General features: G+C 42.6%; 1 protein-coding gene across 2 annotated transcripts; it reads right to left on the bottom strand.

The window, feature by feature from the left end:
* Nucleotides 1-125: 125 nt before the first annotated feature.
* Nucleotides 126-27,671, bottom strand: LOC106611331 (putative Polycomb group protein ASXL2). Of its 2 annotated transcripts, XM_014211436.3 has the most exons (12): nt 27,476-27,671; nt 24,112-24,194; nt 23,046-23,154; nt 18,630-18,912; nt 12,286-12,404; nt 9,518-9,623; nt 9,182-9,241; nt 8,757-8,920; nt 7,248-7,344; nt 6,886-6,991; nt 5,522-6,686; nt 126-5,384 (listed from the first exon to the last, which is right to left on the bottom strand). In XM_014211436.3, the coding sequence occupies exons 1-12, from the start codon at nt 27,530-27,532 to the stop codon at nt 3,195-3,197; spliced, it is 4,539 nt and encodes a 1,512-aa protein (XP_014066911.3). In that variant the 5' UTR covers nt 27,533-27,671; the 3' UTR covers nt 126-3,194. The 2 variants fall into 2 exon arrangements, with proteins under 2 accessions (XP_014066911.3, XP_014066912.3); XM_014211437.3 differs by lacking the exons at nt 18,630-18,912; nt 23,046-23,154; nt 24,112-24,194; nt 27,476-27,671 and adding an exon at nt 12,791-13,010.
* Between the last annotated feature and the right edge of the window lie 128 nt (nt 27,672-27,799).

The following is a 27,799-nucleotide window of genomic DNA, read 5'->3' as shown; positions in this document are numbered from 1 at the left end:
ATTGCTTTCTCTTCGGGGTCTAGACCGGTCTCTGTCAAGCACTTTGTGACAACTGTTGATGTAAAAAGGGCTTTATAAAATATGTTTGATTGAATTTGATTGACATACAAATGTCACACACAAAATGTTTTCTCATTGTTATTTATTCTTTGTTGACAAGTGCTGATTACTATATTACATTCACCTGCATTTTAAAATGGAGACTTTAAAATCTAAAAACAGCAAAAATGACAGACTGAGGGGAATGCACCCTTCACAAGACAGACAGACATTTTCAAACCATTATTGATTGCCCGATGACACTTAGAAAACACTTTTCCTCCAAATCTATCCTCAACCTTTATTTTTTGTCCTTAGGTTTCAAAATTAATCTAATCAATATATCCCCTTGAATTTAGGCTATCAATTGCTTTAAAAAAAAGTCAATCAAGGTTTGAGAAAAAGGACAAAGTTGAGTAGGCTACTAAATCGATTATTCATCCATAAAGACGTTAGCTGCCTGTTTACAAAATGTACTGTAGGTAAAAACAACTTTCTCTTTGCAATCCAGTCACCATCACAAGTCAGTCAATATAATTTTTTTTATATTTTTTAAACCATTAATACTCAATACTAAACTTCATTAAAAAGTTTGCAATGATAGAGGGGAAATCATAAATATAAGGTCTCTTTTATATCCTTACAAAATATGAACCCTCCATTTCTGAACCATTTGGTTGCTTCCCAATTGGCGCCCTATTCCCAACATTATAAAGGAATAGGGTACTATTTGGGACGTAGACTTTGAACTTTTTGAGAATCATGTGACACCACACACACACACACACACACACACACACACACACACACACACACACACACACACACACACACCGGGCCTGGATCCAATCCACCGACCACTTACAAACGGAGCCATGAAATTGTATTGTTAATTTACAGGCATTAATTTTTCCTTAAATAAAGCACATAGTTAATGCTTAAAATATGTGTAAGACATAAAACAAAGACCCTTATCGTATTAACCAAAGTCATTACAAGAGCATTCAGTTCAGAGGGTTAAAATATTCCAGGCAGGTCTTCAGTGGAAAAGGACATACAGAATCAGAAAATCTGGGGATTTTTTGTTTGTTACAAAAGTAATTGGTCTGTCCACTCCAACAAAAACGTTAAAAAAAATACCCTGTTCTTAAAAAAAAAAAAAGATTTGTAAATAGATTTTTTTATATTAAAATATATGACTTAAAATATATTACTTTCTTTAACTAGTCAGACATTTAAAAAAAAAAAGAGATCTGATCTTTAAGTTTTCATGAGGTGACTTTGGCATGTTACCATGGAAATGATTTCTATAAAATATACCGGTACTCAGCAACTATCTTTAGTTTTAGTCAGATCATTAAAAAATATGATTGATACATTTAGATTTTATAATTGCAATCACCATGCATACCCATATTATGTGCCTTTGCTTTATATGTAGTAAACTGTACCTCTACCTCCCTATCGACCTGTATATACCAGGAGCCTATACTTTTTGAATGGTTTGTTGATAGTACAGCATTTAGCGTTTAAATACACATTTTTGCGTAATGTCTTTTAGAGATATAAACTCTTTTGCAATAAAACCATATAATGTTGGATATAATGTTGGATATGCTTAAGCAACGTACATAAAGCTTAGATAGAGAATTAATTTCTAAATATAGCTTAAAGACAATATTTACAAAGCAAAAGAATTATACATTTTACTCCCTTCTTTCTCTGAGTCTTTTAACGGTACATCACGGCTAAAAGTTACGTTGCTATCCACAAACAAGCATCCACGTATGAAAAATAATGCGTCATGAGACAGAATATCTTTAAGTCGAGGTTTTAGGAGGCAATAAAGGTTCACGGTGTCGGTAAAACTTCACCAATGACTGAAATGGGAAAGATCTTAGTAGCCTTGCCACAGATCTGTTAGTACTGTATTGACAACTCCTATGGCTCCTGTCATTAAACAATACAAACAGATCTGGGACCAGGCTACTCTACTGTCATTAAACAATACAAACAGATCTGGGACCAGGCTACTCTACTGTCATTAAACAATACAAACAGATCTGGGAGCAGGCTACTCTACTGTCATTAAACAATACAAACAGATCTGGGACCAGGCTACTCAGCTTGCTCCTCGAAGGGCACTATTTATCCATTTATCTGTGAAGTGCTTTAACTTTTCAACACCATGTTAGAGTACGAAGGCTGTACACTACTTGTATAGTGTACACTACATGTACAGTGTACACTACATGTATAGTGTACAGTATACACACAGTAGAGCTGTCATTCAAGTCCTTTGCCCAGTAAGTGTTAGTATTTAGAAAAGCTAAGTGCAATCATTGTGACATATTTTTTATAATCAAAATAATAATTTCAAATATCTATTCTCTGGTTATATATCTGTAAGACTGTTTCTAGTACTGTCAATATATAAATGATTGATTGCAACCTTTAAAATCGATATAAATCAGTATATTTGTACTCCCCCACCTACACGAAAACCCCATTGAACTCCCTTCTTCACCTTTTAAAACATCATAACTTAAACTCCACAACAAGGAGTGGCAGTCTTTAACATAACAACAGTGTTATTACGTTCTACAAAAATAGCAACATTCATTTTTTTCTTTCTTTAAAAAAATCTAAACTATCTTTACAAAAATATAGAACAATAACATGTCCAAGTGCAAAGTATTGGCAAGATTCAACATGTCTCAAGTCTGAAAGGTGCAGATTTGATTTGAACTGTTCAAAACAAAACTACTACTGTGAATTGCCTGAAACAAACCAGTATTTCTCAGATGGAACAGATTAAACAAGACTATGATCGTCTAGCGTAAATGCTTTGCCTCCCCACTGAAAACCATGGGTTGGGTTTAGTATGGCCACTGTGCATTTACCCTGGTAACCATGGTTCGGGTCAATTCCACTTCAATTTAATCAATTCAGGAAATAAACTGACTTTGCAATTCCACTTTTTTTTCTGTGAGAAAATTTGAATCGGAATTCAAATCAGTTTACTTCCTGAATTGAAATCGAATTGACCCCAACCCTACTGGTAACTACTTCTTGACAATGGTAGATTACTTGATGCTGACTTGTTCCTTGGTGCAACAATAAAGATTTGAAACAAATAATTTCTAACATTCGTTTTATCGTACCACTAGACACGAGACACAGAGTTTCGAAGGGCCAATGCAATCGTCATGGCAGAAGGCCCCACACCCTTTACACATGATCATAGCTTTGAGTCGGCAGTAGCATTTAGACTGAACGTCCTCTACACCAGATCCCTCCATACACCCCTGCTCTGGAGACCCCTCCCCCTGGTTTATGTGGTCCAAAGTGTGACCGGCAGGTATGGTAGTGACGGTCACTGAGAAAGACATGACACTGCCGGTGCCACTGCCGCTGTCCCCACCACTACCTGACACAGGGAGGGAGGTGCTGGAAGCGGTACCTGAAACAGCAGCACTGTGGTTCAGACTCAGAGTGTGAGGTACAGACATGCTGATGGTGCCACTGTAGCAGGACCCCACCATGGATTCCTGATTATTGATTGGAGGTCTCTGGGTTTGAAAGGCAGACGGATGCTGGTGAGTACTGGGGTGACTGGGGTCCATGGTCCCCACGTGGGGAGATACAGATACCCGATATGGCTCAGAATGACCACCCTGTTTACTATTGCAAAGTTCCAGGTGCCTCCTGTGCTGTGATTGGGTGAAAAGGTTGGTTTCTTTGGCTCTTGCAGAAGTGCCACTGTCTCTCTCTGTACTGGCTAAACTGTTGTCCTTCCGTTCCGGTAGACAGCCCTCCACTGATGGAGACTCAGACTTTATCCTGGAACAGCGCTGAAAGCCCAGAGCTTCACCCATTTTTGTGATTGAGAAGCCCTGCTGTTCCATCTTGACTCCTCCAGCTGAGTTACAATGAGAATGAGGTTTATTCTCCACTGACTCCTCCCCTTCATTAGCCAGCTCCTCTCCCTCTGTGTGTTCTCTCTTCAGATTGGCCAGAGGGGTCAGTGAGGTGTTGGCGGTAGCCAATGGGTGGGAGCGTTTACTGCTCTCTGAGCCTCGTCCGTACGTGGAAACATTGAGGAGGTAGTGCCCTGACATGGCAGGCCTGGACATCCTCTTCCTTCCAAGGAACCCCGCGGAGAACCGGGGACGATCCCCACACTCCTCCTGGTGCCCTAGATTGCAGGCTCCAAACTGGGCACGCTGAGCCTCGCCTGAGACCCCATACGGCTGGTTCTGGTGCTGCTGGGTGGCCCTCTGCATCAGAGCCCTGAGGATCTGCTCCTGGGTGTCTTTGTTAGGTGTTTCCCTTTGATGGTGCTGGAGCTCTGCCAACTTACCTGCTCTTGTTCCAGGTATGGCGGAGGGGGAGCGGCCTATGGATCCTTGCAGTTTGGATCTACTGTTGTCCTCCACACCACCAGAGTGTAGGTACTGACTCTGGCTTCCACCACTGGCTGTCCCGGCTGTGCTGTGGGACTTTATCTTCCATTTGTCATCATGGGAGGGTTTGGCTTGGGCCACCTGGACCTCTGCCTTGGCCAGCGGCTTGGGGAGGATCTGTTCCAGAGGGACCTCTTTCCCCTGGAGGAGAGATGTGACCAGGGGGTTGTTGGCTGGGATGAAGTGGCTAGCCCTGGCTGCCATGGAGCCTCCAGGTACATACTGGCTCTTCACACCACACACAGATGAAGTGAGGCTAAAGGTTGACTGGGGACCTGATGGGTGTGATGTATGTTGAGTGTTCCCATGTTGAGGCCCCATCAGAAAACCTGGGCTCATGTTACCAGCAGAGTAGCCTCTCTGTCGGTCATCAGTGAGAGACGCTCTGCTGGTGTTGGAGCCTCTTTGAGACAGGCTAAGGTCAAAGGGCACAGAGGAGCCTGATTGGACATAATGGGAGTGGGCTAGTGTGGTGACTGCATTGGGTGATTGACAGGTAGATTGACCAATGGTGCTGCTTGCTGGCAGCTTGGTGGTTGACTGAGATTGGGTGGAGCTTTGGGTGGAGGAGGAGGGTCTAGAGTGGAGGGTCTGGGCTAAAGCTCTATGGTTTCCTTGCTCTCCACTGCCTCCTCCTGGTCCTGGGCCTGGTACTGCACCTTTAGAGAAGGAGCTCGCTGCAGCTGCTGCTGCACGTTGGGTCCGGGCTAGCTGGGCTTTAGCCTTGATGTCAGCCAGAGTGCGAGCACCAATGCGTCCGGGGCTAGGACCAGGACTGGGACTGGGACTGGGACTGAGGGAGACAGGGAGAGGGGTCCTGGGGGACACCTGGGTTGGAGATGCAAGGACTGGGACTGATAGGATTCGCGACACAGTAATCTGAAAAACAAAGTGAACAAGACATTTCAAAAAATATGTGTGGGCCTTCCTGGTGTTAGTAGACACATTTGGTCTAAATGTACCTGACGCTTTTATTCACCACAAATACATTCCAATATACAATATTAAATAGTTACCTGAAGCGGAGGCACTCTCTGTGCTGTTGTTAATGTGGCTGCTGGAGAGGTTACCACAGATACTGCTGGTGGAGTGATGCGGGCCCTCTTCTCTGGAGTCAGCTCTACTTCCTGTTCACTGGACGAGGACTTCCTTTTCAACAGCTCCGGGGATGGGGTGGTGGGTACAGGGGAGGATACAGGGGAGGATACAGGGGAGGATACAGGGGAGGATACAGAGGTGACTGACACAGGGGCTGAGGCTCCTCTCTCTGGTGTAGCGTCAACATCTTCCCTCCTCTCCCCACTATGCTTGTCTACGCCCAGAGGCTCTGGAAGGTCGATTGGCAGTGATGAACTGAGCTTCATCTGGGGGCAGACCTCTGGATGACTCTCCTGGGCAGGGGACGGGGGGATCTCAGGGGACGGGGGGATCTCAGGGGACGGGGGGATCTCAGGGGACGGGGGGAGCTCAGGGGACGGAGGGATCTCAGGGTACTGGGGGATCTCAGGGGACGGGGGGATCTCAGGGGACGGGGGGATCTCAGGGGACGGTGGGATCTCAGGGGATGGTGCGATCTCAGGAGATGGTGGGATCTCAGGGGATGGTGGGATCTCAAGGGACGGGGGGATCTCAGGGCACGGGGGGATCTCAGGAGACGGGGGGATCTCAGGGTACTGGGGGGTGTCTGGCTGGGCTTCTTTCAAATCCTGCTCCTCATCTTCCTCCTGCTTCTCTCCAAGTGGAGTAACCGTTGAGGTTGAACCCACCACATCATGTCTCCGCACAACAGCTGCCTCCACTGCCACTATAGGTAGGGATAAACCTCTGCTACGAGTCCTGTGTCTGGGGTACTCAACCTCCAGTGTCTTCTGAACGATCTTTACTGGCAGCACCGGTAGTACAACGGGTGGGACTGCTACTGGTTCGTCTTGAACAGGCTCTGGCCTTGACTTGGTAGGTTCTATGGGTTTACATGTCGGGTTTATGGGCAGTGATGATGATCGGAGCCTCCTCTCTGAAGAGCGAGTCTGGCAGCTGTTCGCAGGGATCTTGGCGTCTTGCAGTGCTTGGCCAGCAGGACGTGGCTGTGTTGGAGGAGACGACTGGGCTTTGGTGGCTGAGAGCTCCAGACTGAGCCCAGACTCAAGCAGCTCTTTGGATTCCTCTAAGCTGAGTCCAGAGCTGGATAGAAAGAGAGGGAGGGAAACAGAGAATGAGAGAGAGAGCAAGAGATCAGCCAACTGCATAAAGAAAGGACAAATCAAGAATGTTTAAAGTATATAAATTACAAGCAGCAAGTTTGGTCTCTGAGAAATAAAGCTTGATATAACAATAATTGCCTTATATTTTAAAGATTCCAGCCCTGAAATAAATGACTTACTTTTCACCATAGTAGTTCTCAAAGAAGCTCTCCTTCCAATGCTCCACCTTCTTCCCCTTCTCAATCTCCTGACGCATTCTCAGCTGCAACTCAGGAGTGAACTCACCTGGGTGGTTTGGAAAATATAAAAAGGTTTACGAGACATTTAAAAAAAAAACTGTTACTGGAAATACGAAATAGCAATTTTAATGAAAACTTTAAAAGTTGAGTATTAACACATTTTATCCATGTTCTATTTTGAGACATACACAATCGCCTGGTCCAAGATCTGTTTGTGCGGTCTTGCCAATGGTCATTATCAAGCCAAAGACCACCAAGCAAGACAGCACAAACAGATCTCGGACCAGGTTAGAAGCACTGACCTTCCGCCAGTCGTTCCTTCCAGGACTGAGCTGCTGATGTGAAAAACTCATTGTTCAAGGCAGAACTGGTTACCTTCAACAGACCATCCATACAGGCCTAGAGATACAGACAGAAACGCATTATGTACATCATCATCATGACAAACTGCAGCATCATCATCATCACTATCATCATCATCATTATCACTAATCATCATCATTATCACTAATCATCATCACTATCATCATTATCACTAATCATCATCACTATCATCATTATCACTAATCATCATCACTATCATCATCATCACTAATCATCATCACTATCATCATTATCACTAATCATCATCACTATCATCATCATCACTAATCATCATCACTATCATCATTATCACTAATCATCATCACTATCATCATTATCACTAATCATCATCACTATCATCATCATCACTAATCATCATCACTATCATCATCATTATCATCATTATCACTAATCATCATCGCTATCATCATTATCACTAATCATCATCACCATCATCATCATCACCGTCATCATCGTCATCACCATCATCATTATCACTATCATCACCACCATCATTATCACTATAATCATCACTATCATCATCACCATCATCATCATTATCACTATCATCATCATCACTATCATCATCACCACTATCATCATCACACTATAATCATCATCATCACTATCATAATCATCATCATCACCACCATCATCACTATAATCATCATCATCACTAGCATCATCATCACTATCATAATCACTATCATCATCATCATCATCATCCCTATAATCACCATCATCACTATAATCACCATCATCACTATCGTCATCATCACATCACTATCATCATCATCATCATCACTATAATCACCATCATCACTATAATCACCATCATCACTATCGTCATCATCACATCACTATCATCATCATCATCATCACTATAATCACCATCATCACTATAATCACCATCATCACTATCGTCATCATCACATCACTATCATCATCATCACCATCATCACTGTAATCACCATCATCACCCTCATCATCACTATAATCACCATCATCATCACTATCGTCATCATCATCAGTACATAAAGAGAGACTCACTATGCGATTATGTCCTGCAAATACCTGGGGTGTATTCATTAGTCGGATCCTGCTGCAAAACGCTTTGCAACGGAAATCATTTACCGTTTACCCCAGGAACCAAACAGACCAAATGGAATGAAACGGGGAGGAACCTACCCGAAATTGTCTACCATAAACTTTAGTTTTCTTTGCAAAACATTTTCCATTTGGAGTAAACGGTTTCCGTTGCAAAACGTTTCGCAACAGACCAAACGTTTTGCAACGGAATCCGAATAATGAATACAGGAATTATACAGGTGGACGATTATAGGAATTAATCGCATGTTGAGTCTCTTGGTTTTAAACCTCTCTGTCGCTAGAGACAGATGATATCTAGTATGATATCTAGTATCTAATGATATCTAGTATGGCCCCACCTGTTGGTCGACCTCAGGCAGTAGCGTCAGTAGCCTCTCTTGGCACTCTGTGGGCAGGACAGAGAAGGTGTGTTTGTTGATCAGGGCACGCAGGTTGGTGTTAACCAGGATAGAGTCTGGTGTCTCAACGTCTATCTCTGCACACTTGGTATGCTTCAGTTGCCCTGGAGACAACAACACAATAGAAGAGTAAAATCATACAAAACAACAAGAGAGGATACAGAGACTTGGTACTATATTGAGCCTGGTCCCAGATCTGTTTGTGCTGTAGACAAATCCTATGGTTGTTGCTATGATTGACGTGTCAATAACCATAGGAGTTGGCAAGACAGCACAAACAGATCTGGGACCAGTCCAACAGACTGGCATGTATACGCCTGCTATATGTAAATAACAAAGATGAGCTGGATGAGTCTACTACTGACGTGCACTGAGTCGACTGGACCTCTGGGACATCTTCCTGGTACCAGCAGCAGGACAGGAGTCTGTTGGTCAGACAGAGAGAGAGAGGGAGAGGAACACGATTTGATTTAAACACAATTTAGCCACACAAGTAGATACACTGCATTTAAAATGTTCCCCCCTTTTTTAGAACTTGGATAAGAAAGCCATAACCACACTGCTTTATATAAGGGTAGAGACTGGACTTGAGATGACCACTGATCATCATCGACAGTGATTGTTTGTGTTTCCTGTAGGCTTCTACTAAGGATGTATATCAACAACGTAGTGTACTGGATATGTGGAAGTCTGCCACCTACCGGTCTTAGTGGCAATGGTGTCAGTCTTAAGCAGTAGTCTAGGGCTGGAGGTTATGGGCATGCCCCCTTGTCTCCGCTGGTTCCTCTGCTGCTGCTGCTTCAGGGCCTGGGGGACAGAGAAGAGGAAGAAGGAAAATCATAGATGAATGTCAGCTCCTTTCTTAGACTCTACGTGGCATAATTAAGCATTAAGGCCCAAGGGGGTGTGGTATATGGCCAATATACCACAGCTAAGGACTGTTCTTAGGCAAGACACAACGCGGATACAGTCCTTAGCTGTGGTATATTGGCCATATACCACAAACCCCCAAGGTGCCTGTATTATAAACTGGTTACTAACATAATTAGAGCAGTAAAAAGAAATGTTTTGTCATACCCGTGGTATACGGTCTGATATAGCACGGTTTTCAGCCAATCAGCATTCAGGGCTCGAACCACCCAGTTTATAACTGACATTTTGAACCAAATGTGTAATGTATATCATGTGATGTGTTCTAAACTCAGCAAAAAAATAAACGTCCTCTCACTGTCAACTGCGTTTATTTTCAGCAAACTTAACAATGAGCAGTATTGCTGGTGGCATTGTCATGCTGGAGGGTCATGTCAGGATGAGCCTGCAGGAAGGGTACCACATGAGGGAGAAGGATGTCTTCCCTGTAACGCACAGCGTTGAGATTGCCTGCAATGACAACAAGCTCAGTCCGATGATGCTGTGACACACCGCCCCAGACCATGACGGACCCTCCACCTCCGATCCCGCTCCAGAGCACAGGCCGCGGCGTAACGCTCATTCCTTCGATGATAAACACGAATCCGACCATCACCCCTGGTGAGATAAAGCCGCGACTCGTCAGTGAAGAGCACTTTTTGCCAGTCCTGTCTGGTCCAGCGACGGTGGGTTTGTGCCCATAGGCGACGTTGTTGCCAGTGATGTCTGGTGAGGACCCGTCTTACAACAGGCCTACAAGCCTCTCAGTCCAGCCTCTCTCAGCCTATTGCGGACAATAGGAGCACTGATAGAGGGATTGTGCGTTCCTGGTGTAACTCAGGCAGTTGTTGTTGCCATCCAGTACCTGTCCCGCAGGTGTGATGTTCGGATGTACCGATCCTGTGCAGGTGTTGTTACACGTGGTCTGCCACTGCGAGGACGATCAGCTGTCCGTCCTGTCTCCCTGTAGCACTGTCTTAGGCGTCTCACAGTACGGACATTGCAATTTATTGCCCTGGCCACATCAGCAGTCCTCATGCCTCCTTGCAGCATGCCTATGGCACGTTCACGCAGATGAGCAGGGACCCTGGGCATCTTTCTTTTGGTGTTTTTCAGAGTCAGTAGAAAGGCCTCTTTAGTGTCCTAAGTTTTCATAACTGTGACCTTAATTGCCTACGACTAATTTACGATAGTGAAAGCTGTTAGTGTCTTAACGACCGTTCCACAGGTGCATGTTCATTAATTGTTTATGGTTCATTGAACAAGCATGGGAAACAGGGTTTAAACCCTTTACAATGAAGGTCTTAAAGTTATTTGGATTTTTACGAATTATCTTTGAAAGACAGGGTCCTGAAAAAGGGACGTTTCTTTTGTTGCTGAGTTTAGAATCATCACCACTTTCACTATCGTAAATTAGTCGTACTGTCTAACAGGTAAATTATTTAAAAAAATTCCACAATGAAATAAGTTGCATTAGCCTACATTTACACGAGACCAAATCATTCACTATTCTTCATTCTTTCTATTTTTACAGTATTTTTTTTTCTTCTTTTTTCTTAATTTAACTAGGCAAGTCAGTTAAGAACAAATTCTTATTTTCAATGACGGCCTAGGAACAGTGGGTTAACTGCCTTGTTCAGGGGCAGAACGACAGATTTTTACCTTGTCAGCTCGGGGATTTGATCTTGCAACCAACGCTCTAACCACTAGGCTACCTGCCGCCCCAGTATATAACAGTTACAGATGGAAAATAAACCCAATGTCTACTCTGTGTGCCTCACCTTGGAGCCAAATCTTCATCTGACTAGGGTTTCTTTTTGCCTAATAAACCATAAAACTGTTCTTACGCACACAGCTGAAAATTCCACAGCATTGCAGATGGAACTCATTACGATCTGCAATCAACTGAAATCTAATTATGCAGAGCACAAAAGGCTAATGGTGCGACCAAAATGGCACCCAATATAGTGCGCTACTTTTGACCAGGGCCAGCAGGGCTCTGGTAAAAAGTTGTGCCCTATATAGGGAATAGGTTGCCATTTCAGATGCAAGCTAAGGAAGACCAATGGGAAGGTTTGTGAGGAAATTAATACAACTCAGCAAAAGGCGTTTATTTTCCCCTCTCACCCACACCCCATTGTGTTTTTAAAATAACTTACACAATATGTTTTTGTAACAAAGAAGCAGTTAAATTTAACAAGCACCGTGAACGTCATGTCTGCATTTATTCTACAAAACTGGTATTTTATTCTACAAAACTGGTATTTTATTCTATAAAACTGGTATTTTATTCTACAAAACTGGTATTTTATTCTACAAAACTGGTATTTTATTCTATAAAACGGGTGTCTTTAGCCACATTTCAGAAATTAGAGCTATATTAGTACAGGGAGCATCACTGAGACACTGATAGGCACTCAGGAGGCAACAGGTCAGCAGCAGTACCTTATTTAACCTTTATTAGGTTAGTCTTGTTGAGAAAACATCTCTTTTACATCTCTATTAACCAGTGAAATTGAGACCAAAGACGATGGAGCATCAGCACAATAGCCTACTGTACCTGTTTGAGGGCCTTCTTGCAGTGTTTCTGTGAGGGAGAGATGAGCTTGCTGCTGGGGACAGAGGGAGATGAACAGCGTGGCTGAGGAGACAACGGATCAGGCGGCAGCTTGGAGGGCCCTGGGAAGGAAACACAACATAGCACAACTTAGATAGACAGTCAACAACACATTATTAGGCTTAGAAACATCAACCCCCAATGTTCACATCCAAAAAGCTGATAACATCAACATGAAATTGATGTTATTTTAGTGTTTCAGTTCATCTTTAAGATGGATACACCAAAGCAGATATGTTTTTTTGAAATCATACACTATCAAATCTGTTGCATCTAGTTAATTCATTAATCAAAAGATTGATGAAAACATACACAACAGATTTGCCTTTTTAAATGAAGAATTGTCTTTTCAACCACCAAAAAACCCACCTGCTAGTAGCAAGATCACTTAAAACAACAGCTATTTCCTGTTTTTTTTACAAGGCTTGCATGTTCATTTCTCACTCACCGTAGCTGTAACCCTTTGACTTGTGTTTCTGTGGTTCTTTTGATAGCATTTGCTCTGATGGATTTTTTTTTGCAATGGTATTAAAAACAATAACAATAGAAAACAGAAACAGAAAACAAGATGTCCTTGTGTTCAGAAGATAAGCTATTACTTTGTTTCAACGGTTCCTTAACTCATTCATATGTGTACATGAGGAAGTGTGGCTCAAACGTAATAAAAAAAAAAAACTATTTCCTGTTATAACAGGAAAGCAATAATGACAGAAATGGCCAAAACTTAAAGTGTTACTAAGATAGGAAACAGTCTGATGTATGTACAGTATTTATCACAAGATGTAAAGCTGCAAACTCAATAGTGAAAATAGAAACCCCACAATAACTTCATGTTTGGGTGGGCCCGGCACCAAGTTATAAAGAGTAACGGTCTGCACCCAAATGTGCATCAGCACCCATTTCAGTCAATTTTAAGTAGTGCAATTATATAGCCTAACCATCATGGAAAAAGGTGAAGCTGAAATACAGGCAACTGCCAAAATAATGGAAACACTTGAGTAAACGACAGATACAAAGTATACTGCTCAAAAAAATAAAGGGAACACTTAAACAACACAATGTAACTCCAAGTCAATCACACTTCTGTGAAATAAAACTGTCCACTTAGGAAGCAACACTGATTGACAATAAATGTCACATGCTGTTGTGCAAATGGAATAGACAACAGGTGGAAATTATAGGCAATTAGCAAGACACCCCCAATAAAGGAGTGGTTCAGCAGGTGGTGACCACAGACCACTTCTCAGTTCCTATGCTTCCTGGCTGATGTTTTGGTCACTTTTGAATGCTGGCGGTGCTTTCACTCTAGTGGTAGCATGAGACGGAGTCTACAACCCACACAAGTGGCTCAGGTAGTGCAGCTCATCCAGGATGGTACATCAATGCGAGCTGTGGCAAGAAGGTTTGCTGTGTCTGTCAGCGTAGTGTCCAGAGCATGGAGGCGCTACCAGGAGACAGGCCAGTACATCAGGAGACGTGGAGGAGGCCGTAGGAGGGCAACAACCCAGCAGCAGGACCGCTACCTCCGCCTTTGTGCAAGGAGGAGCAGGAGGAGCACTGCCAGAGCCCTGCAAAATGACCTCCAGCAGGCCACAAATGTACATGTGCCTGCTCAAACGGTCAGAAACAGACTCCATGAGGGTGGTATGAGGGCCCGACATCCACAGGTGGGGGTTGTGCTTACAGCCCAACACCGTGCAGGACGTTTGGCATTTGCCAGAGAACACCAAGATTGGCAAATTCGCCACTGGCGCCCTGTGCTCTTCACAGATGAAAGCAGGTTCATACTGAGCACGTGACAGACGTGACAGAGTCTGGAGACGCCGTGGAGAACGTTCTGCTGCCTGCAACATCCTCCAGCATGACCGGTTTGGCGGTGGGTCAGTCATGGTGTGGGGTGGCATTTCTTTGGGGGGCCGCACAGCCCTCCATGTGCTCGCCAGCGGTAGCCTGACTGCCAGTAGGTACCGAGATGAGATCCTCAGACCCCTTGTGAGACCATATGCTGGTGCGGTTGGCCCTGGGTTCCTCCTAATGCAAGACAATTCTAGACCTCATGTGGCTGGAGTGTGTCAGCAGTTCCTGCAAGAGGAAGGCATTGATGCTATGGACTGGCCCGCCCGTTCCCCAGACCTGAGTCCAATTGAGCACATCTGGGACATCATGTCTCGCTCCATCCACCAAAGCCACGTTGCACCACAGACTGTCCAGGAGTTGTCAGATGCTTTAGTCCAGGTCTGGGAGGAGATCCCTCAGGAGACCATCCGCCACCTCATCAGGAGCATGCCCAGGCGTTGTAGGGAGGTCATACAGGCACGTGGAGGCCACACACACTACTGAGCCTCATTTTGACTTGTTTTAAGGACTATACATCAAAGATGGATCAGCCTGTAGTGTGGTTTTCCACTTTCATTTTGAGTGTGACTCCAAATCCAGACCTCCATGGGTTGATAAATTGGATTTCCATTGATTATTTTTGTGTGATTTTGTTGTCAGCACATTCAACTATGTAAAGAAAAAAGTATTTAAGAAGATTATTTCTTTCATTCAGATCTAGGATGTGTTGTTTAAGTGTTCCCTTTATTTTTTTGAGCATTGTATATTGAAAGCAGATGCTTTCCACACAGGTGTGGTTCCTGAGTTAATTAAGCTATTAACATCCCATCATGCTTAGGGTAATTTATAAAAATGCAGAGGAGACCAAGATTGTCTATTATAATGACAAGATATTCGAGTGACCGCTCTAATAATGTAAATGCATGTCCTCAAAGATGAAAGGCAGGCGGGAGGAGGCGAGATCAGGTGGGACCATTCTAGCCAATGAGAGAGCAGATACGTGTATACACAACAGGCCATAGACAGAGGAATCATCTTTGTATCTGTGCCATTATAGCTATAACAGTTGAGGATGACTGGTTGTTCTTTAAAAGTAATTTCCTCACCATCTTAAATAAGCATGCCCCTTTCAAAAAATGTAGCACTAAGAACAGATATAGCCCTTGGTTCACTCCAGACCTGTCTGCCCTCGACCAGCACAAACACATCCTGTGGCGTACTGCACTAGCATCAAATAGTCCCTGCGATATGCAACTTTTCAGAGAAGTCAGGAAGAAATACACACAGTCAGTTAGGAAAGCAAAGGCTATCTTTTTCAAACAGAAATTTGCATCCTGTAGCTCTAACTCCAAAAAGTTCTGGGACACTGTAAAGTCCATGGAGAATAAGAGCACCTCCTCCCAGCTGCCCACTGCACCGAGGCTAGGAAAAACTGTAAACTGGATGCAGTCTATAACAGTGCCATCTGTTTTGTCACCAAAGCCCCATATACCACCCACTACTGCAACCTGTATGCTCTCGTCACCAGACCCACTGGCTCTAGGTCATCTATAACTCTTTGCTAGGTAAAGCTCCGCCTTATCTCAGCTCACTGGTCACCATAACAACACCCACCCACAGCACTCGCTCCAGCAGGTATATCTCGCTGGTCGTCCCCAAAGCCAACACCCACTTTGGCCGCCTTTCCTTACAGTTCTCTGCTGCCAGTGACTGGAACGAATTGCAAAAATCACTGAATTTGGAGACTTATATCTCCCTCAGTAACTTTAAGCATCAGCTGTTAGAGCAGCTTACCGATCACTGTACCTGTACACAGCCCATCTGTAAATAGACCACCCAACTACCTACCTCATCCCCATATTTTTTTTATTTACTTTTTTGCTCTTTTGCACACCAGTATTTCTACTTGCACATCATCATCTGCACATTTATCACTTCAGTGTTAACCTGTTATGGATAGGGGGCAGTATTTTCACGGCCGGATAAAAAACGTACCCGATTTAATCTGTTTATTACTCCTGCCCAGAAACTAGAATATGCATATAATTGTTTGATTTGGATAGAAAACACCCTAAAGTTTCTAAAACTGTTTGAATGATGTCTGTGAGTATAACAGAACTCATATGGCAGGCCAAAACCTGAGAAGATTCCAAACAGGAAGTGCCCTCTCTGACCATTTCTTGGCCTTCTATACCCTCTTTATTGAAAACAGAGGATCTCTGCTGTAACGTGACACTTTCTAAGGCTCCCATAGGCTCTCAGAAGGCGCCAGAACGTTGAATGATGACTTTGCAGTCCATGGCTGAAAAACAGTAGCGCATTTGGATAGTGGTCGATCTGAGAACAATGAGACGGGCGTGCGCATGCACGTGAAGAGACCATTTTACATTTTCAGTCTTTGAACGAAAACAACGACTCCCGGTCGGAATATTATTGCTATTTTACGAGAAAAATCGCATAAAAATTGATTTTAAACAGCGTTTGACATGCTTCGAAGTACGGTAATGGAATATTTTGAAATATTTTGTCACGATATGCGCCAGCGCGTCACCCTTCGGATAGTGTCTTGAACGCACGAACAAAACGCCGCTATTTGGATATAACTATGGATTATTTGGAACCAAAACAACATTTGTTGTTGAAGTAGAAGTCCTGGGAGTGCATTCTGACGAAGAACAGCAAAGGTAATCCAATTTTTCTTATAGTAAATCTGAGTTTGGTGAGTACCAAACTTGGTGGGTGTCAAAATAGCTAGCCTGTGATGGCCGGGCTATCTACTCAGAATATTGCAAAATGTGCTTTCACCGAAAAGCTATTTTAAAATCGGACACCGCGATTGCATAAAGGAGTTCTGTATCTATAATTCTTAAAATAATTGTTATGTTTTTTGTGAACGTTTATCGTGAGTAATTTAGTAAATTCACCGGAAGTGTTCGGTGGGAATGCTAGTTCTGAACGTCACATGCTAATGTAAAAAGCTGTTTTTTGATATAAATATGAACTTGATTGAACAAAACATGCATGTATTGTATAACATAATGTCCTAGGAGTGTCATCTGATGAAGATCATCAAAGGTTAGTGCTGCATTTAGCTGTGGTTTTGGTTTTTGTGACATTATATGCTAGCTTGAAAAATGGGTGTCTGATTATTTCTGGCTGGGTACTCTCCTGACATAATCTAATGTTTTGCTTTTGTTGTAAAGCCTTTTTGAAATCGGACAGTGTGGTTAGATAAAGGAGAGTCTTGTCTTTAAAATGGTGTAAAATAGTCATATGTTTGAAAAATTGAGGTTTTCGGATTTTCGAGGAGTTTGTATTTCGCGCCACGCCCTATCATTGGATATTGGAGCGGTGTTCCGCTAGCGGAACGTCTAGATGTAAGAAGTTAATTTGCTAAATTGTAATTACTTCGCTACAACGGCCTATTTATTGCCTTACCTCATTACTCCATTTGCACACACTGTATATAGATTTTTCTATTGTGTTATTGGCTGTACTTTTGTTTATCCTATGTGTAACTCTGTGTTGTTTTTTGTCGCACTGCTTTGCTTTATCTTGGCCGGGTCGCAGATGTAATTGAGAACTTGTTCTCAACTGGCCCACCTGGTTAAATAAAGGTGACAGCATGGGCAGCACCATGCTGTCACTTATTCTTCTTCATTGACTGATTGCTCCCAACTCATAGGAATCCCCACCCTAGTTGACTACTTTAAAATGGTGGAAGCCCTCATTGGCAATGCCCATGCTAAAACGGTTTATATCCATGAAGAGTCCTCTATCTATCTCTATGACAACAGGCACAACTCCGATATAAAGCAGTTTTTTTTGTTAAGTTGCTGAAATGCCACGTGCGTCCACTTATATCAATGCATTCGTAACAACCTAACCATTTCAAAACTTCTATTTGACCAAATAAGCATCACGTAGCAAATTAGCATTTTTTTTAAATACCAAATTCGACTCTATCATTGACCTCAATACAAAGACTCCTCATTTCGTGTTCTTCTTTTCGTGGACAGATTTTTGGTGGAGTAAAACCTCTCGCTTCACCTCTTCCTCTCTGGGGCAGGCTATGCCAACATAGGATGACCATGCCCCCATCCACAGGACACGAGTGGTCACAGATTAGTTTGATGAGCATGAAAACGATCTCAGTCACCAGATTCTGGAGCTGTGCCTGAGACAGCGTTTTCCACCACCATCAACAAAACACCTAATTATGGAATTTCTCATGGAAGAATATTGTCGCATCCCTCCAATGGAGTTCCAGGAACTTGTACAGTATAATCTATGCCAAGGTGCATTGAAGCTGTTCTGGCTCATGGTGGCCCAACTGTATGTTGGTGTTTCCTTTATTTTGTCAGTTACCTGTATATCCTCCCTCTCCTCCTCCCCATTGCCTCATTAAAAGGAGAGTGATGTTGTAAATATATTGTGAAGTAGTAGCGTACCTCTCCTCCTCCACCGTCCCCTCCTGCTCTCCTGGTTGTTAGCGTTGTAGTTGTTGTTCTCTGTGCTTCTCTGGGAATCAGACAGATTATCACTACCATCCTCCTCCGACCCCTCCTCAGACAGCTCCTTCACCTCCGACCCCTTCTCAGACAGCTCCTCCGACCCCTCCTCAGACAGCTCCTCTGACCCCTCCTCAGACAGCTCCTCTGACCCCTCCCCAGACAGCTCCTTCACCTCTGACCCCTCCTCAGACAGTTCCTTCACCACGTCCCCAATGTCCTTCTGTTCACAGACACACAACATACACATATACAGTTGAAGTCGGAAGTTTACATAAACGAGTTTTAATGACTCCAACCTAAGTGTTTCAACCACTCCACAAATTTCTTATTAACAAACTATAGTTTTGGCAAGTCGGTTAGGACATCTGCCATTTTGCCACAAATAATTTTTCCAACAATTGTTTACAGACAGATTATTTCACTTATAATTCACTGTATCACAATTCCAGTGGGTCAGAAGTTTACATACACTAAGTTGACTGTGCCTTTAAACAGTTTGGAAAATTTCAGAAAATGATGTCATGGATTAAAAAGCTTCTGATAGGCTAATTGACATCATTTCAGTCAATTGGAGGTGTATCTGTGGATGTATGTGACGACTTCCGCCGAAGTCGGCTCCTCTCCTTGTTCAGGCGGCGTTCGGCGATCGACATCACCGGCTTTCTAGCCATCGCCGCTCCATTTTTCATATATCCATTTGTCTTGTCTTGTTTCCATACACACCTGGTTTTCATTTCCACAATTAAGCTTCTTGTATTTAACCCTCTGTTTCCCATCATGTTTTGTGTGTAATTGTTTCATGTTATGTGGTGTTAGTTTTAGAGGTCGACCGATTATGATTTTTCAACGCCGATACCGTTTATTGGAGGGCCCAAAAAAAGCTGATACCGATTAATCGGCCGAGTTTCTTTTATTTATTTGTAATAATGACAATTACAACAATACTGAATGAACACTTATTTCAACTTAATATAATACATCAATAAAATCAATTTAGCCTCAAATAAATAATGAAACATGTTCAATTTGGTTTAAATAATGCCAAAACAAAGTGTTGGAGAAGAAAGTAAAAGTGCAATATGTGCCATGTAAGAAAGCTAACGTTTAAGTTCCTTGCTCAGAACATGGGAACATATGAAAGCTGGTGGTTCCTTTTAACATGAGTCTTCAATATTCCAAGGTAAGAAGTTTTAGGTTGTAGATATTACAGGAATTATAGGACTATTTCTCTCTATATGATTTGTATTTCATATACCTTTGACTACTGGATGTTCTTATAGGCACCTTAGTATTGCCAGTGTAACAGTATAGCTTCCGTCCCTCTCCTCGCTCCTACCTGGGCTCGAACCAGAAACACATCGACAACAGCCACCCTCGAAGCAGCGTTACCCATGTAGAGCAAGGGGAACAACCACTCCCAAGTCTCAGAGGGAGTGACGTTTGAAACGCTATTAGTGCGCACCCGCTAACTAGCTAGCCATTTCACATCGGTTACACTAGCCTAATCTTGGGAGTTGACAGGTTTGAAGTCATTATCAGCGCAATGCATTGCGAAGAGCTGCTGGCAAAACGCACAAAAGTGCTGTTTGAATGAATGCTTACGAGCCTGCTGGTGCCTACCACCGCTCAGTCAGACTGCTCTATCAAATCATAGACTTAATTATAACATAATAACACACAGAAATACGAGCCTTTGGTCATTAATATGGTCGAATCCGGAAACTATCATCTCGAAAACAAAAAGTTTTTGTCTTTCAGTGAAATACAGAACCATTCCGTATTTTATCTAACGGGTGGCATCCCTAAGTCTAAATATTCCTGTTACATTGCACAACCTTCAATGGTATGTAAACTTCTGGCAAATTAGTTCGCAACGAGCCAGGCAATGAACGCAAGAGCAGTGACACAACTTCCCTAGTTATAAGAAATTCTTGTTAGCAGGCAATATTAACTAAATATGCAGGTTTCAAAATATATACTTGTGTATTGATTTTAAAGAAAGGCATTTATGTTTATGGTTAGGTACATTGGTGCAACGACAGTGCTTTTTTCACAAATGCGCTTGTTAAATCATCATCCGTTTGTCGAAGTAGGATGTGATTCGATGAGAAATTAACAGGCACCGCATCGGTTATATGCAACGCAGGACACGTTAGATAAACTAGTAATATCATCAACTATGTGTAGTTAACTAGTGATTATGTTAAGATTGATAGTTTTTTATAAGATAAGTTTAATGCTAGCTAGCAACTTACCTTGGCTTCTTGCTGCCCTCGCATAACAGGTAGTCAGCCTGCCATGCAGTGTAAGGCAGGTGGTTAGAGCGTTGGACTAGTAACCAGAAGGTTACAAAAACGAATCCCCGAATCCCCCCTGAACCCCCGTTCCTAGGCCGTCATTGAAAATAAGAATGTGTTCTTAATCTGAGTTAATCTAGTTAAATAAAGGTGTAAAAAAAATTAAATTACCCAAAAAATAAAAAGCGGCAAATCGGTGGCCAAAAATACTAATTACTGATTGTTATGAAAACTTGAAATCGGCCCGAATTAATCGGCCATTCCGATTAATCGGTCGACCTCTAGTTAGTTTACGCACTTTACTTTTATGTTCCGTTTTTTGAGCGCGTTTGATTTATGTAGTGCTCTGATTTTTTGGAACTATAATGAAAGTGTGCCTGTTCATTATACTCTGCTCTCCTGCACCTGACTTCGCCTCCAATACACCTTTTGACAATGTATTTCAAGGCCTACCTTCAAACTCAGTGCCTCTTTGCTTGACATCATGGGAAAATGAAAAGACATCAGCCAAGACTTCAGAAGAAAAAAATTGTAGACCTCCACAAGTCTGGTTCATCCTTGGGAGCAATTTCCAAACGCCTGAAGGTACCACGTTCATCTGTACAAACAATAGTACGCAAGTATAAACACCATGGGACCACGCAGCCGTCATACCGCTCAGGAAGGAGACGCAGTCTGTCTCTTAGAGATGAACGTACTTTGGTGTGAAAAGTGCAAATCAATCCCAGAACAACAGTAAAGGACCTTGTGAAGATGCTGGAGGAAACCGGTACAAAAGTATCAATATCCACAGTAAAACGAGTCCTATATCGACATAACCTGAAAGGCTGCTCAGCAAGGAAGAAGCCACTGCTCTAAAACCGCCATAAAAAAGCCAGACTACGGTTTGCAACTGCACATGGGGACAAAGATCATACTTTTTGGAGAAATGTCCTTTGGTCTGATGAAACAAAAATAGAACTGTTTGGCCATAATGACCATCGTTATGTTTGGAGGAAAAAGGGGGAGGCTTGCATGCCGAAGAACACCATCCCAACGGTGAAGCACGAGGGTGGCAGCATCATGTTGTGTGGGTGCTTTGCTGCAGGAGGGACTGGTGCACTTCACGAAATAGATGGCATCATGAGGTAGGAAAAGTATGTGGATATATTGAAGCAACATCTTAAGACATCAGTCAGGAAGTAAAGCTTGGTCGCAAATGGCTCTTCCAAATGGACAATAACCCCAAGCATACTTCCAAAGTTGTGGCAAAATGGCTTAAGGACAACAAAGTCAAGGTATTGGAGTGGCCATCACAAAGCCCTGACCTCAATCCTATAGAAAATATGTGGGCAGAACTGATAAAGCGTGTGCGTGCAAGGAGGCCTACAAACCTGACTCAGTTACATCAGCTCTGTCAGGAGGAATGGGCCAAAATTCACCCAACTTATTGTGGGAAGCTTGTGGAAGGCTACCCGAAATGTTTGACCCAAGTTAAACAATTTAAAGGCAATGCTACCAAATACTAATTGAGTGTACGTAAACTTCTGTCCCACTGGGAATGTGATGAAAGAAATAAAAGCTGAAATAAATAATTTTCTCTACTATTATTCTGACATTTAACATTCTTAAAATAAAGTGGTGATCTTAACTGACTTAAGACAGGGAATTTTTACTAGGCTTAAATGTCAGGAATTGTGAAAAACTCAGTTTAAATATATTTGGTGAGGTGTATGTAAACTTCCGACTTCAACTGTATATATACGTGTATATACAGTACACACGCCGATGAGATAGTACAGACCCCCATAACTCAGACTGCTTTGAGTGCCTCCTAACATTCAGAGCAATGATCAATGATTCATGTGAATGTCTAATTGTCTGATAAGCTTGCTGTGTGAGTCATAATGTTACTCTACTTTTCAAATGTCCTTCCAAAGAAAAGCAGTGTCATCATAAATTATTTTAACAACCTCATCATTTTTTACAATGTAGCACTGATTATTAGTAAAAAATGTAAGGCATATCTGAAAACTCTATGTCAATCTCACTTGATTCATAGAAATTACAAACTGACCTTCAGTGTGTAGACCCCCATTCGTCCAGGTACTTTGTAAAAGATCCCTTCTTCACTGCGAGAGTTGGTGTGGAGCATAGCATTAAGACATGCCAGCGGGGAAGTACCACTAGGTAACAGGGAACACAGCCAGTTACACTCAATGAAGCAGACAGCTGACTGGCCACTGGAGGGAGGAGACAGTAATGCCTGATTCACAATAAAGAACCGACTTGAACTGTACTGTGCTCGCTCTGACCTTTTGATTTCACATTGCCCTTTCCAGCATAGTTTCAGCAACTATGGTGGATGCATAGCCAGGCCAAGCTGGCCAACCCAGTACAGTTCGGCTTGGCCTGGCTCGGTTTGGCCTTATAGTGTGAATCAAGCACCAATGTACTGTATTCTGAGTATAACAGCAACTGATTAAATTATTAGGCTGTGTTGGCTGAAATAACAATACCTAACATGCAATAACATGTTCGTAATGCCATGCTGAAACATGGTTGTTAAAAGTTGTAAATAACATTCAATAACATGTTCGTAATGCCATGCTGTAACTTGTTGTTACAAGTTGCAAATAACATGCAATAGGATAAATAAAACAACATTTTAGTGAGTTTGTCAAGGGAGGGGGTTGGGCAAAACTAGCTTTGTCTTACCTTCTGGATGACAAGAGTGAAAACAATTCAACAAAAAAAGAAATTAAATAATTAGAATTATGTGAATGTAATAATTACCAACAAGAAAAGGAAAATAAAAAGAGAAAGAACATGAGCAATCAATCATACAAGTGGAAATGATGCCTGGCTGATCCTCTATTCATAAAACGTCTCCGAGTAGGAATGCTTATCTAGGATCAGGTCCCACCCTGTACATGTAATCTTACTCATTGTGATCTAAAATAACAAAACTGATCCTAGATCAGCACTCGTACTCAAGACACTTTATGAATACGGGGCCCCGATCCTGTGTATCAAAACTGAAGTCCAAACAGAGATGGGGACTAAAGGAAGCTAAAGGAGTCTAAGAAGGGACCTTTTCCTTTGAGAACACACAGAAAACATATGAGAACCGGTTCATTTACCTGATCTCTTTCAGTCTCTCCCTCTGGATCACCTGTAGGATCTCTTTGTGGCTCATGGGTGTGTTCGGGTACTTTTCCAATACCTGAAGAAATACAGTACAAAATCTGTCAATGGATTGCAGTGTAATACATACTTAAAACCACTTGAGGAATGTAAACAACATCTAGCCTAAAGACAACAACATACTTCCACCTGTCCTAGTATTCACATTGCTTACGGTGTTCCTACACATTATCATCAAGCCACGATTCTATAGTTGTACCTAGGAGTATGAAATTGCTCTGACGTATGAGGTCAAATGAAAAACGCTACAGCATGTCCAATGAGCAAGCTTCTACTGAGCTGTTCTATAGTTTCACTGCTGTCATGTCATAGCTCTGACTCTGAATACAAGTACTGATTTAGAATCAGTTTAGCCTATTAGATCACAAGGAATAAGATTAGGCAGACAGGGAGGACCTGATCCTAGATAAGCACTCCTTCGGATACGACCCCTGAGTTTTTAAGTCATTAGTGGTGTGGTTGATTTAGACAAGAAAGTCAACCTCTGGGACTGAGCCTGTCGACAACTCCCGCCCAATGATGTAGCTATGCACTGCATGCCTTTGCCCAGTATCAAGAGAATAGATGTATTGCTGGGAAAAAGACAGAGCTAAATGACCTCATAAAAACATGATTCACTTCCTTTGTGTGTGTATTTGTGTAAGATGAGAAAGACTAAGCACGACCATCACACCACCCAGCACCATCATAGCTGATGTAGCCTAAAATTATAGCCATGACATGTCACAAAGATTTTCATATGAATAGTAGTCCTGTCAGCTACCTAGCTAGTAGCCTGGAAACCAGACGCTGAATTGCATTGAAATGTATGTCAGCAGAAATGAGTGTTTGAATCAGGAAAGTGTCCTCTCATGACCTCTACAAGCCAAAATGTTGAATAAAATGATATTTTAAAAGCACTTTACCGGTTGTCGGTGCAGTTGGTTCTTTTGAGGGGTTGGAATGTGAGAAAAGGAATCCACAGGAAAGTATAAATACATAAAGTTCATGTAATCATACTTTCCTGTGGATTTTGTCTCACATTCCTACCACCAAAAGGACCAACAGCAAGGACACCCGATAAAGTACTTTAAAATATCATTTTATTAAACATTCTGGCTTGTAGAGGTCATGAAAGGAAACTTTAATGGTTCAAACACAAATTTCTGCCCAATGTAGAATTTAATGCAATTCAACGTTGGGTTTCCAGACAACTAGCTAGTAGAAGTAGCTACACTACATGACCAAGAGTATGTGGACACCTGCTCGTTGAACATCTCATTCCAAAATCATGGGCATTAATATGGAGTTGGTCCCCTCTTCACTGCTATAACAGCCTCCACTCTTCTGGGAAGGCTTTCCACTAGATGTTGGAACATTGCTAGGGGACTTGCTTCCAATCAGCCACAAGAGCATTAGTGAGGTTGAGCACTGATGTTGAGCGATTAGGCCTGGCTCACAGTCGGCGTTCCAATTCATCCCAAAGGTGTTCGATGTGGTTGAGGGCAGGGCTCTGTGCAGGCCAGTAAAGTTCTTCCCCACCGATCTGGACAAACCATTTCTGTATGGACTTTGCTTTGTGCACAGCTGAAAAGGGCCTTCCCCAAACGGTTGCCACAAAGTTGGAAGTACAGAATCATCTAGAATGTCATTGTGTGCTGCAGCGATAAGATTTCCCTTCACTGGAAATAAGTGGCCTAGACCGAACCATGAAAAACAGCACCAGACCATTAATCCTCATCCACCAAACTTTACAGTTGGCACTATGCATTGGGGCAGGTAGCGTTCTACTGGCATCTGCAAAACCCAGATGGTGAAGCCTGATTCATCACTCCAGAGAACGCGTTTCCACTGCTTCAGAGTCCAATGGCGACGAGCTTTACACCACTCCAGCTGATGCCTGGCATTGTGAATGGTGATCTTAGGCTCCAGATGAACAGTTCTTGTTCTGACATTGCTTCCAGAGGCAGTTTGGAACTCGTTTGTGAGTGTTGCAACCGAGAAAAGACGATTTTTACACGCAATGTGCTTCAGCACTCGGCGGTCCCGTTCTGTGAGCTTGTCAAATCAAATCAAATTTATTTATATAGCCCTTCGTACATCATCTGATATCTCAAAGTGCTGTACAGAAACCCAGCCTAAAACTCCAAACAGCAAGCAAAGCATGTGAAAGAAGCACGGTGACTAGGAAAAACTCCCTAGGAAAAACTCCCTAGAAAGGCCAAAAACCTAAAAAAGCTTGTGTGGCCTACCACTTCGCGGCTGAGCCGTTGTTGCTCCTAGACGTTTCCACTTCACAATAATAGCACATACATTTGACCTGGGCAGCTCTAGCACGGGAGAAATTTGACGAGCTGACTTGTTGGAAAGGTGGCATCCTATGACGGTACCACGTTGAAAGTCACTAAGCTCTTCAGTAAGGCCATTCTACTGCCAATGTTTGTCTATGGAGATTGCATGGCGTTGTGCTCGATTTTATACACCTGTCAGCAACGGGTGTGGTTGAAATAACCGAATCCACTAATTTGAAGGGGTCTCCACATACTTTTGGAAATATAGTGTGTGTCAGTGTGTTTTGCTTGCAATGTAACAGCAATGATTTGCTAATACATGTAGCTATAGCTAAGCCTTTTACTATTACTGAATGGCCAATACAGTGACCAGGTAGCTAAAACACCTTTATAGATTGTTTATAAACACTACCGATGCACTAACGTTAGCTAGCTATAGTTAAGTTGCTAGCTAGCCAACTACTGTAGCTTAGCAAAGCTGGCTACCATGCTAGCTGTCTTTCATTGGTCATTAGCGAACGTTAGAGCTTGTGTCTACCAACATAGATCTCCAGCTTAGCTCTAATCGCCCTAACTTAGACACTTGACAACGGGCATGTTTCAATGTATTTTATTAATTCAGGACAAGCTGTCAAATTGAATTTTAGAGCTAACATAGCTTGCTAAGTGGCTAGCTCTACGCCACCGCAACACTTTGGTGTTTACTTTACAGCGCAAGACAGACGTTATTTTTCTCAATAATACGTAGGTATGCGGTCGAAACAAGAATTATGTCTCTTCACAATTTCCCATCTACAATTGTAAGCTACATGGACACATTGATATAGCTATTTGCTGTAAATGAAGCCACAAGACTATCAAGCATATCTTGATGGACTTCCAGTGCTTATCAAGCCGACAAGAAGGCCTTGCATTGCATAAGCAACATTTCGTCTGCACCAGTGGGTCATGAACTCATAAACACAGTTGTACTAGTGGAAGCGAAGGGAAAACAAGCACAACAAACGTTGAACAGAACGACAGTAAATACCGTTTTAGCAGCTTCTGCCCATGTCCTCCCCTTCTTTTTCTTCTGTCTCTCCCTCATCGCTGCGGTCTTGTACTGATTAGTGTTGAATTTGACAGTGTGCTCCTGTGTTATGTTGCTTTAGTTACCGCGCAAGTCCCACCGCTTCTGCCATATTGGTATTTTACTGTAAGGAGTGTGTCATGTGACCCCGAGAGAGATGTCATTTTACTGTACAAATTGAGCTGTCACTAAACACGGGACTTTTGATAGAATACACATTTGTTTTACATCTTCAAGATGATCTTTGTCATATAAAAATTTATACTGTAATTACTGTGAGAAAAT

The sequence above is a fragment of the Salmo salar genome, chromosome 09 (genome assembly GCF_965601325.2).
Source record: "Salmo salar chromosome 09, fSalSal1, whole genome shotgun sequence".
Classification (NCBI taxonomy): domain Eukaryota; kingdom Metazoa; phylum Chordata; class Actinopteri; order Salmoniformes; family Salmonidae; genus Salmo; species Salmo salar.
This window is presented reverse-complemented; position numbering and strand designations above follow the sequence as displayed.

Bases quoted from the DNA above. Each gene is read 5' to 3' on its own strand.
- LOC106611331 (XM_014211436.3), bottom strand. From the start codon at position 27,532: ATGAGGGAGAGACAGAAGAAAAAGAAGGGGAGGACATGGGCAGAAGCT. The intron at 12,405-18,629 runs GTACGCTACTAC...TTTCCTTCCCAG, and splicing joins GGGACGGTGGAGGAGGAGAG to GGCCCTCCAAGCTGCCGCCT. The intron at 7,345-8,756 runs GTGGGGCCATAC...CTGTATCTCTAG, and splicing joins TGCCTGAGGTCGACCAACAG to GCCTGTATGGATGGTCTGTT.